The sequence below is a fragment of the Labrus bergylta genome, chromosome 11 (assembly GCF_963930695.1).
Source record: "Labrus bergylta chromosome 11, fLabBer1.1, whole genome shotgun sequence".
NCBI classification, from domain to species: Eukaryota; Metazoa; Chordata; class Actinopteri; order Labriformes; family Labridae; genus Labrus; species Labrus bergylta.
Window position 1 is genome coordinate 30,613,330 of NC_089205.1, and position 12,500 is coordinate 30,625,829.

General features: G+C 51.6%; 2 protein-coding genes across 2 annotated transcripts in view; both read right to left on the reverse strand.

The window, feature by feature from the left end:
* The window catches only part of spcs2 (signal peptidase complex subunit 2), a 13,021-nt gene extending 4,009 nt beyond the window's left edge, over positions 1 to 9,012 (reverse strand). The window contains exons 1-3 of the mRNA XM_020626507.3: positions 8,860 to 9,012; positions 1,989 to 2,072; positions 1,745 to 1,905 (exon numbers count right to left, since the gene is read on the reverse strand). Coding sequence (XP_020482163.2) covers positions 1,745 to 1,905; positions 1,989 to 2,072; positions 8,860 to 8,997 — 383 coding nt within the window. The 5' untranslated portion in view covers positions 8,998 to 9,012. The remainder of the gene's footprint in view (positions 1 to 1,744; positions 1,906 to 1,988; positions 2,073 to 8,859) is intronic.
* Positions 9,013 to 10,909: 1,897 nt separating this feature from the next.
* rnf169 (ring finger protein 169) overlaps positions 10,910 to 12,500 on the reverse strand; it is a 6,543-nt gene continuing 4,952 nt past the window's right edge. Inside the window, 3 exon segments of the mRNA XM_065959990.1 lie at positions 10,910 to 11,978; positions 11,980 to 12,438; positions 12,440 to 12,500. The exon segment at positions 12,440 to 12,500 is cut by the window's right edge and continues 20 nt beyond it. Of these exon segments, the coding sequence (XP_065816062.1) occupies positions 11,412 to 11,978; positions 11,980 to 12,438; positions 12,440 to 12,500 (1,087 nt within the window). The 3' untranslated portion in view covers positions 10,910 to 11,411.

Below are 12,500 nucleotides of genomic sequence, written 5' to 3' on the forward strand. Positions count from 1 at the left end.
GAACCAGACCCACATAGCACCAGACCCTCACTGAACCAGACCCACATAGCACCAGACCCTCACTGAACCAGACCTCACTGAACCAGACCCACAGAACCAGATCCTCACTGAACCAGACCTCACAGAACCAGATCCTCACTGAACCAGACCTCACAGAACCAGATCCTCACTGAACCAGATCCTCACTGAACCAGATCCACATAGAACCAGATCCTCACTGAACCAGACCTCACTGAACCAGATCCACATAGAACCAGACCCTCACTGAACCAGATCCTCACTGAACCAGATCCTCACTGAACCAGACCTCACTGAACCAGATCCACATAGAACCAGACCCTCACTGAACCAGACCTCACAGAACCAGATCCTCACTGAACCAGATCCTCACTGAACCAGATCCTCACTGAACCAGACCTCACTGAACCAGACCTCACTGAACCAGATCCACATAGAACCAGACCCTCACTGAACCAGACCCTCACTGAACCAGACCCACACTGAACCAGATCCACACAGAACCAGACCCTCACTGAACCAGACCCTCACTGAACCAGATCCACATAGAACCAGACCCTCACTGAACCAGACCTCACTGAACCAGATCCTCACTGAACCAGACCTCACTGAACCAGATCCACATAGAACCAGACCCTCACTGAACCAGATCCACATAGAACCAGACCCTCACTGAACCAGACCTCACTGAACCAGATCCTCACTGAACCAGACCCTCACTGAACCAGATCCACATAGAACCAGACCCTCACTGAACCAGACCTCACTGAACCAGACCCTCACTGAACCAGACCCTCACTGAACCAGACCCACATAGAACCAGACCTCACTGAACCAGACCCTCACTGAACCAGACCTCATTGAACCAGATCCTCACTGAACCAGACCCTCACTGAACCAGATCCACATAGAACCAGACCTCACTGAACCAGACCTCACTGAACCAGACCCTCACTGAACCAGACCCTCACTGAACCAGACCCACATAGAACCAGACCCACATAGAACCAGACCTCACTGAACCAGACCCTCACTGAACCAGATCCTCACTGAACCAGATCCACATAGAACCAGACCTCACTGAACCAGACCTCACTGAACCAGATCCACATAGAACCAGACCCTCACTGAACCAGACCTCACTGAACCAGACCTCACTGAACCAGATCCACATAAAACCAGACCCTCACTGAACCAGATCCTCACTGAACCAGATCCACATAGAACCAGACCTCACTGAACCAGACCTCACTGAACCAGATCCTCACTGAACCAGACCCTCACTGAACCAGATCCACATAGAACCAGATCCTCACTGAACCAGACCTCACTGAACCAGACCTCACTGAACCAGACCCTCACTGAACCAGACCTCACTGAACCAGATCCACATAGAACCAGACCCTCACTGAACCAGATCCTCACTGAACCAGATCCACATAGAACCAGACCTCACTGAACCAGACCTCACTGAACCAGATCCTCACTGAACCAGACCCTCACAGAACCAGACCCTCACTGAACCAGATCCACATAGAACCAGATCCACATAGAACCAGACCTCACTGAACCAGATCCACATAGAACCAGACCCTCACTGAACCAGATCCAAATAGAACCAGACCCTCACTGAACCAGACCTCACTGAACCAGACCCACAGAACCAGATTTAACGTGACACGGCTGAACAAATCAAGGCTTTGACTTCCTGTCTCTTAAAGGATATGAGATGACGCAGCAGGCGAGCACCGGTCTGGACTCGGGGAACGGGTGCAGGTAGTCCCAGACCAGGGCCAGCATGGCGAACAGACAGGACACGGTGCAGATCATCAGCCGGCCGTCCACCAGGCAGAAGTTCTCCACGTACTCAAACTTCTCCAGCAGCACCTGAAGGGGGCGCAACAGACCAGATGAGTGGATCACAGATGGAGGTTTAAAGATTGATTACAATAAAGATCACGATCGTTTACCTTCTTAGCAGCGTCATCCAGAGAGTTCTTCACCGCCGCTCCGTCCCATTTATCAATTTTCACCGGCTTCTCGTCGATCCTCCACTGAAACCAAAAAAACTGATTTAATATCAACAATCGATTCTCTCTGTCAGGAGGTCTGATCACCTCCTCATCACCTCCTCATCACCTCCTCTCTGTCAGGAGGTCTGATCACCTCCTCATCACCTCCTCATCACCTCCTCTCTGTCAGGAGGTCTGATCACCTCCTCATCACCTCCTCTCTGTCAGGAGGTCTGATCACCTCCTCATCACCTCCTCCTCTCTGTCAGGAGGTCTGATCACCTCCTCATCACCTCCTCATCACCTCCTCTCTGTCAGGAGGTCTGATCACCTCCTCATCACCTCCTCTCTGTCAGGAGGTCTGATCACCTCCTCATCACCTCCTCTCTGTCAGGAGGTCTGATCACCTCCTCTCTGTCAGGAGGTCTGATCACCTCCTCATCACCTCCTCTCTGTCAGGAGGTCTGATCACCTCCTCTCTGTCAGGAGGTCTGATCACCTCCTCATCACCTCCTCTCTGTCAGGAGGTCTGATCACCTCCTCATCACCTCCTCTCTGTCAGGAGGTCTGATCACCTCCTCTCTGTCAGGAGGTCTGATCACTTCCTCATCACCTCCTCTCTGTCAGGAGGTCTGATCACCTCCTCTCTGTCAGGAGGTCTGATCACCTCCTCATCACCTCCTCATCACCTCCTCTCTGTCAGGAGGTCTGATCACCTCCTCTCTGTCAGGAGGTCTGATCACCTCCTCATCACCTCCTCATCACCTCCTCTCTGTCAGGAGGTCTGATCACCTCCTCATCACCTCCTCTCTGTCAGGAGGTCTGATCACCTCCTCTCTGTCAGGAGGTCTGATCACCACCTCCTCTCTGTCAGGAGGTCTGATCACCTCCTCATCACCTCCTCATCACCTCCTCTCTGTCAGGAGGTCTGATCACCTCCTCTCTGTCAGGAGGTCTGATCACTTCCTCATCACCTCCTCATCACCTCCTCTCTGTCAGGAGGTCTGATCACCTCCTCTCTGTCAGGAGGTCTGATCACCTCCTCATCACCTCCTCTCTGTCAGGAGGTCTGATCACCTCCTCATCACCTCCTCATCACCTCCTCTCTGTCAGGAGGTCTGATCACCTCCTCATCACCTCCTCTCTGTCAGGAGGTCTGATCACCTCCTCATCACCTCCTCTCTGTCAGGAGGTCTGATCACCTCCTCATCACCTCCTCTCTGTCAGGAGGTCTGATCACCTCCTCTCTGTCAGGAGGTCTGATCACCTCCTCTCTGTCAGGAGGAGGTCTGATCACCTCCTCTCTGTCAGGAGGTCTGATCACCTCCTCATCACCTCCTCTCTGTCAGGAGGTCTGATCACCTCCTCTCTGTCAGGAGGTCTGATCACCTCCTCATCACCTCCTCTCTGTCAGGAGGAGGTCTGATCACCTCCTCATCACCTCCTCTCTGTCAGGAGGTCTGATCACCTCCTCTCTGTCAGGAGGTCTGATCACCTCCTCATCACCTCCTCTCTGTCAGGAGGTCTGATCACCTCCTCTCTGTCAGGAGGTCTGATCACCTCCTCATCACCTCCTCTCTGTCAGGAGGTCTGATCACCTCCTCTCTGTCAGGAGGTCTGATCACCTCCTCATCACCTCCTCTCTGTCAGGAGGTCTGATCACCTCCTCATCACCTCCTCTCTGTCAGGATTTGATTGGACCAGAGAAGGTAGGAGCTTTAAGACACTTGAACTTGAGCTTCTTTATTTATTTTCTCGTCTTCTGACTGCTCAAAGCCGCTGAAGCAGCTGGAGCAACTCGGGGTTAAGTGTGTTGCCCGAGGTCACATCGGACATGTGGCTGCAGGAGCTGGGGATTGAACCACCCGACCGACTCTACCACTGAGCCACAGCCACCCTGAAGGTGGACCGAGTTACACATGTCTTCTTTGCCAACATGTTTAAAGATACATAAATGTTTGAACACGTCAAGTCGATTATAAAAACACTGAAGTGGAACTCAGGACACCAACCAGCTGCTCCCCCTGACCCCTGACCTCTGACCTCTGACCCCTGACCTCTGACCCCCTTCACTAATGTAAATGAGGACTAAGCTTCATGACGTCACAGAGTACAAACAGACATCAGGACGGTATGAAAGGTTGTTCAGATCAAAGAGTCTGCTGAGCAGGAAGCAGCTGAGTGATCAGCTTTACTGCACACCTGCACACACACACACACACACACACACACACACACACACACACACACACACACACACACACACACACACACACACACACACACACACACACACACACACACACACACACACACACACACACACACACACACACACACACACACACACACACACACACACAGGTCTTTAATGAAGCAGTTCATTCAATCTAATGTTTTCTGAACAGACTGACTGAACAGCTGTTTGTTCAGACTGACTGAACAGCTGTTTGTTCAGACTGACTGAACAGCTGTTTGAACAGACTGACTGAACAGCTGTTTGTTCAGACTGACTGAACAGCTGTTTGAACAGACTGACTGAACAGCTGTTTGAACAGACTGACTGAACAGACTGACTGAACAGCTGTTTGAACAGACTGACTGAACAGCTGTTTGTTCAGACTGACTGAACAGACTGACTGAACAGCTGTTTGTTCAGACTGACTGAACAGACTGACTGAACAGCTGTTTGTTCAGACTGACTGAACAGCTGTTTGAACAGACTGACTGAACAGCTGTTTGTTCAGACTGACTGAACAGACTGACTGAACAGCTGTTTGTTCAGACTGACTGAACAGCTGTTTGAACAGACTGACTGAACAGCTGTTTGAACAGACTGACTGAACAGCTGTTTGAACAGACTGACTGAACAGCTGTTTGTTCAGACTGACTGAACAGACTGACTGAACAGCTGTTTGTTCAGACTGACTGAACAGCTGTTTGAACAGACTGACTGAACAGCTGTTTGAACAGACTGACTGAACAGCTGTTTGTTCAGACTGACTGAACAGACTGACTGAACAGACTGACTGAACAGCTGTTTGAACAGACTGACTGAACAGCTGTTTGAACAGACTGACTGAACAGCTGTTTGTTCAGACTGACTGAACAGCTGTTTGTTCAGACTGACTGAACAGCTGTTTGTTCAGACTGACTGAACAGCTGTTTGAACAGACTGACTGAACAGCTGTTTGTTCAGACTGACTGAACAGACTGACTGAACAGCTGTTTGAACAGACTGACTGAACAGACTGACTGAACAGCTGTTTGAACAGACTGACTGAACAGCTGTTTGAACAGACTGACTGAACAGCTGTTTGAACAGACTGACTGAACAGCTGTTTGAACAGACTGACTGAACAGACTGACTGAACAGCTGTTTGAACAGACTGACTGAACAGCTGTTTGAACAGACTGACTGAACAGCTGTTTGAACAGACTGACTGAACAGACTGACTGAACAGCTGTTTGAACAGACTGACTGAACAGCTGTTTGTTCAGACTGACTGAACAGACTGACTGAACAGCTGTTTGTTCAGACTGACTGAACAGACTGACTGAACAGCTGTTTGTTCAGACTGACTGAACAGCTGTTTGAACAGACTGACTGAACAGCTGTTTGTTCAGACTGACTGAACAGACTGACTGAACAGCTGTTTGAACAGACTGACTGAACAGCTGTTTGAACAGACTGACTGAACAGCTGTTTGTTCAGACTGACTGAACAGACTGACTGAACAGCTGTTTGTTCAGACTGACTGAACAGCTGTTTGAACAGACTGACTGAACAGCTGTTTGAACAGACTGACTGAACAGCTGTTTGTTCAGACTGACTGAACAGCTGTTTGAACAGACTGACTGAACAGCTGTTTGAACAGACTGACTGAACAGCTGTTTGTTCAGACTGACTGAACAGACTGACTGAACAGACTGACTGAACAGCTGTTTGAACAGACTGACTGAACAGCTGTTTGAACAGACTGACTGAACAGCTGTTTGAACAGACTGACTGAACAGCTGTTTGTTCAGACTGACTGAACAGCTGTTTGTTCAGACTGACTGAACAGCTGTTTGAACAGACTGACTGAACAGCTGTTTGTTCAGACTGACTGAACAGACTGACTGAACAGCTGTTTGAACAGACTGACTGAACAGCTGTTTGAACAGACTGACTGAACAGCTGTTTGAACAGACTGACTGAACAGACTGACTGAACAGCTGTTTGAACAGACTGACTGAACAGCTGTTTGTTCAGACTGACTGAACAGCTGTTTGTTCAGACTGACTGAACAGCTGTTTGAACAGACTGACTGAACAGCTGTTTGAACAGACTGACTGAACAGCTGTTTGAACAGACTGACTGAACAGCTGTTTGAACAGACTGACTGAACAGCTGTTTGAACAGACTGACTGAACAGCTGTTTGAACAGACTGACTGAACAGCTGTTTGAACAGTGACACCGGAAACTGATCCAAAGTATATCAAAGTGATTCAGGAGCTCAGCAGACACAGGCTTCACCTCCTCTTCACCTCCTCATCACCTCCTCTTCACCTGCTTGTCACCTCCTCTTCACCTGCTTATCACCTCCTCTTCACCTCCTTATCACCTCCTCTTCACCTGCTTATCACCTCCTTATAACCTCCTCTTCACCTGCTTATCACCTCCTCTTCACCTCCTTATCACCTCCTCTTCACCTGCTTATCACCTCCTCTTCACCTCCTCATCACCTCCTCTTCACCTGCTTGTCACCTCCTCTTCACCTGCTTATCACCTCCTCTTCACCTGCTTATCACCTCCTCTTCACCTCCTCATCACCTCCTCTTCACCTGCTTATCACCTCCTCTTCACCTGCTTGTCACCTCCTCTTCACCTGCTCATCACCGCCTCTTCACCTCCTCATCACCTCCTCTTCACCTGCTTATCACCGCCTCTTCACCTCCTCATCACCGCCTCTTCACCTCCTCTTCACCTGCTTATCACCTCCTCTTCACCTCCTCTTCACCTGCTTGTCACCTCCTCTTCACCTGCTTATCACCTCCTCTTCACCTCCTCATCACCTCCTCTTCACCTGCTTATCACCTCCTCTTCACCTGCTTGTCACCTCCTCATCACCTCCTCTTCACCTGCTTGTCACCTCCTCTTCACCTCCTCTTCACCTGCTTATCACCTCCTCTTCACCTGCTTATCACCTCCTCTTCACCTGCTTATCACCTCCTCTTCACCTGCTTGTCACCTCCTCTTCACCTCCTCATCACCTCCTCTTCACCTGCTTGTCACCTCATCACCTCCTCTTCACCTGCTTGTCACCTCCTCTTCACCTCCTCATCACCTCCTCTTCACCTGCTTATCACCTCCTCTTCACCTGCTTATCACCTCCTCTTCACCTCCTCATCACCTCCTCATCACCTCCTCTTCACCTGCTTATCACCTCCTCTTCACCTGCTTATCACCTCCTCTTCACCTCCTCATCACCTCCTCTTCACCTGCTTATCACCTCCTCTTCACCTGCTTGTCACCTCCTCTTCACCTCCTCATCACCTCCTCTTCACCTCCTCTTCACCTGCTTATCACCTGCTTATCACCTCCTCTTCACCTCCTCATCACCTCCTCATCACCTCCTCTTCACCTGCTTATCACCTCCTCTTCACCTGCTTGTCACCTCCTCTTCACCTCCTCTTCACCTCCTCTTCACCTGCTTATCACCTCTTCACCTGCTTATCACCTCCTCTTCACCTCCTCATCACCTCCTCTTCACCTGCTTATCACCTCCTCTTCACCTCCTCATCACCTCCTCATCACCGCCTCTTCACCTCCTCTTCACCTCCTCTTCACCTCCTCATCACCTCCTCTTCACCTGCTTATCACCTCCTCTTCACCTCCTCATCACCTGCTTGTCACCTCCTCTTCACCTCCTCATCACCTGCTTGTCACCTCCTCTTCACCTCCTCATCACCTCCTCTTCACCTGCTTATCACCTCCTCTTCACCTGCTTGTCACCTCCTCTTCACCTCCTCTTCACCTGCTTATCACCTCCTCTTCACCTGCTTATCACCTCCTCTTCACCTCCTCATCACCTCCTCATCACCGCCTCTTCACCTCCTCTTCACCTGCTTATCACCTCCTCTTCACCTCCTCATCACCTGCTTGTCACCTCCTCTTCACCTCCTCATCACCTGCTTGTCACCTCCTCTTCACCTCCTCATCACCTCCTCTTCACCTGCTTATCACCTCCTCTTCACCTGCTTGTCACCTCCTCTTCACCTCCTCATCACCTCCTCATCACCGCCTCTTCACCTCCTCTTCACCTCCTCTTCACATCCTCATCACCTCCTCTTCACCTGCTTATCACCTCCTCTTCACCTGCTTATCACCTCCTCTTCACCTCCTCATCACCTCCTCATCACCGCCTCTTCACCTCCTCTTCACCTCCTCTTCACATCCTCATCACCTCCTCTTCACCTGCTTATCACCTCCTCTTCACCTGCTTATCACCTCCTCATCACCTCCTCTTCACCTCCTCTTCACCTGCTTATCACCTCCTCTTCACCTCCTCTTCACCTCCTCTTCACCTGCTTATCACCTCCTCTTCACCTGCTTATCACCTCCTCATCACCTCCTCTTCACCTCCTCTTCATTGTTTTAATTCTAATAAGGTGATGAGAAGCCTGCTACAGTTAGCCTAGCATGCTAACGGCAGAGAACCACAGCCGCTGTTTTCTGGCTCACAAAGAGCTGGAGTCCGCGCAGCCGCAGTCTGTCCTCAGAAATGGAGTAAAAGCGGTTAAATGTGCCCACGTGAGTGAAACATATCAAACTTAAAGTCTCACTTTCTCCAGCAGTCCGCTCTTCCCGTTCCGAGCAGCAGCCATCTTCTCTTCCGTACAAACACGGCGCTGTGACTTGGACGCTTCTGATTGGCTGCCGGAAGCATCTGAACGACCAGCCACGTATGGCGACGCCGGCATACGTACGCGTGCCCGAGGAATGGACGCAGCAGCGTGCGCGCTCTCCCCGCTGGAGTTAAGGGGTCAGAGGTCAAAACCGTGTTCTTTATATTAAACAGAACTTTGACCTTTTATTCAATCTAAAGTTCATGGAGTTAAGGGGTCAGAGGTCAAAACCGTGTTCTTTATATTAAACAGAACTTTGACCTTTTATTCAATCTAAAGTTCATATTTTTGATTTCCTCAAACTGTTTTCGTTCTATTTATTTATTTATTTATTGGCTTCATGTTTGTATGAAAGGTTCATTATGAATAAAGTTATATTTAGTGTTTAGTTCACCTCGCTATCTGAACCTTCAAATTCATTCTGCAACATTCTCTCCTGATTTACACTCCAGCATCAAATCATCAAAAAGATGAACAAAGCCTGAGTCACGTCCCCCGTCTGTTCCTGCAGGGGGCGCTGGAGTCCCATCGATGGCGTCCCCCGTCTGTCCCTGCAGGGGGCGCTGGAGTCCCATCGACGGCGTCCCCCGTCTGTCCCTGCAGGGGGCGCTGGAGTCCCATCGACGGCGTCCCCCGTCTGTCCCTGCAGGGGGCGCTGGAGTCCCATCGATGGCGTCCCCCGTCTGTCCCTGCAGGGGGCGCTGGAGTCCCATCGATGGCGTCCCCCGTCTGTCCCTGCAGGGGGCGCTGGAGTCCCATCGATGGCGGTCTCCATGCTGGAAATGCTGTCTCAGTCTAACTTTCAGTCAACCTAACGACAGGCTGAGAGCTGGAGCTGAGGCGGGTTTTAAACCTCCTGACAAACCGTTACACCGCGCCCACCTGTCAATCAGGTCAGCTACACGCCTTATTGTGAATAACTCTTATCCTTCATCAAATCAAAACTGATGAGTCATCAAAACATTCACCCCCCGTACAGTGTGTGTCCATCCAGACATGAGCTAATCACACCTATTAGGTTTTTTGAACCAGGCTGTAAACATGTTCATCTCTGCTGTAAAAACAGGCTTTTTAGAATGGGTGTGTATGTGTGTGTGTCTGTGTGTGTGTCTGTGTCTGTGTCTGTGTGTGTGTGTGTGTGTGTGTGTGTGTCTGTGTCTGTGTCTGTGTCTGTGTCTGTGTGTGTGTGTGTGTGTGTGTGTGTGTGTGTGTGTGTGTGTGTGTGTGTCTGTGTGTGTGTGTGTGTGTGTGTGTGTGTGTGTGTGTGTGTGTGTGTGTCAGTCACAAAGCAGACAGGAGGCGTACAGTCGTCTCAGGTTTTCTTGGCGTCTCGTACAAAACATTTCACATCACACTCATTTGCATAATTTGGCACTCAGCACGCCGACCATCCTCCGAATGTTACAGACCGTGTTGAGTGACGGGAACACGCCCTCTGACGGGAACACGCCCTCTGACGGGAACACGCCCTCTGACGGGAACACGCCCTCTGACGGGAACACGCCCTCTGACGGGAACACGCCCTCTGATGGGAACACGCCCTCTGAGCCACACTGTTCAACATGAATGAATCCAGTCTGTGGAGCAGCTCTGAACAAACACTGCCACCTGCTGGTTCAAACCTGCCACAGACTCTGAGTGTCTCCTTTTTATCATCTCAGGAATCTATTTGAACTTTGAAACACGTGGAGACCTCGTCACGTCTCCACGACTGGAACAACCTTTCTGTAAAGATGGACTCTGGTTGGTGCAGACCTCAGATGACATCATCACTCCTGTGTTAGCACCTGAGCACGGCGGCGCTGTGTTTTATCTCTTTTAGAGCTCTCAGCTAACATGTCAGACCTTTTAGCACCACGTGGCTGCTGAATAGTCCAGGATGTAGCCCCGCCCCCGCCCCGCCCCCAATGACAGCTGGGATGAGCTCCCGACCCCGTGACCCCGAACGGGAAAAGTGTGACAGATAATGGATGGAGCTCTGCCCCGCCTGTTTTTACATGTTTTTAATAAAAATATTATTATTACCCATGAGCCTCGGCGGTCACAGAGGAGAGTTCAGCAATGAACAATGAGGGCTCACACGTCTGAGCAGACACAGACCATAGCGTGGCCCAAACTGTGGCCCCCGGGCCTCTGAGTGGACAGAGGAACATATTGGACTTTGTTTTGGTGCAGCTGCAGAGTTTAAACCATGTTAGCAGAGCAGGGGCGTGTCCAGAGGGGGGGGGTCATGAACTGTGATTGGCTGTTTGCCCTGTTAGTAATAAAAGCGTTGATGATTGGTTTATTCAGCCCTCACAGCTGCAGCAACAATCGTTTGTGTATGTGTGTGTTGGCTTTAAATGATTTCATCTGTGAATAGAAGGTGGGACGTCGTCGTGTCAGGTGATCTGCTGGTGAGACGACGTCGTGTAAAAAAACATTCAAACCATCTCCACTTGTCTCTTTGCATATATGAACTACCGCGAGTCAGCACGCCATGTCCTGATCTAGTGCTTTTTGTTGATTCGTCGGGATCTCCTCAGGCCACGCCTCCTGCGGTTCTGATTGGACATCCAGGAGCGCAGGAAGTAGGTGTCGGGGCTCCTCCTGCGGCCTCCGGTCTGGTTCTCCAGGTCAAACTGCCTCTGCAGCTTCAGGGCGAGCGCCCGGTCCTGCTGGATCTGACCCGCAGACCGGTTCCTCTTGGTGTCCGAGTCCCGGTCCGAGTCCAGGTGTTTGGTCTTCTGCTCCCTCTTCTTGCCCCTCCTCGAGGTAGACTGGTTGTGGAGGCTGCCGTCCGACTCCCTTCGGGGACTCTGCGAGTCCTTTGGCGTTAACTTACACGACGTGAAGCCGGAGTTTTTAGAGTACGGAGAGAACGACTGTCTGCGGCTGAAGAACGCTCCCGCACAGCCGGACTCAGGGGCGCCACCCGTCGTCTCAAAGTCTGTACCGCCTCTGAACGCGGCCTCGCTGTTGTAGCGGATGGCGGGGACCCGGATCTTCACAGACTGTCTCTGCAGGACGTCGGAGTCTGCAGCCGGAGGTTCAAACAGAAGCCTCCTCTTGTTGACCGTCGTCACCAGCGTCTCCGTCCCGTCCTGAAGGGGACCGGCGCGTCTTTGCGGCGCCGCCCCCTCGGTCGTCGTCTCCCCCGCCCGTCTTGTTGTGGATCTCGTTGACCGGGGTCGTCAGCGTGGCCTTGGAGGTCACCTTGAGACTCTGGCGATCCAGCTCGATCTGCCTCCACTTCTGCAGCACGGCGGGACTGGCCTCGTAGCTGGTGGCCTTCTGCAGGCCGCGGATCAGGTTCCTGGGCGTGGACTTGACGATGGCGGGCTCCATCACGCGGCCGTCCGGCAGCCGTTTGGGCGGCGTGCACGGCGAGCAGACGATGGGTTTGAAGTGGTTGAGTTCTTCGGAGATGCTGTCGTTGCTCTCGGGGCTGATGGAGCGCTCGGGCCGCGGCGGGGGGGCGACCAGAGGGGTAGAGGACGACGTGATGACGGCTCGCCAGGGGAGCCGGCGGTCGGGGGGCGGTGATGGGGGCGGAGACAGAGCGACTGTTCTCAGACGAGAGGAGGATCCCCGCCGTA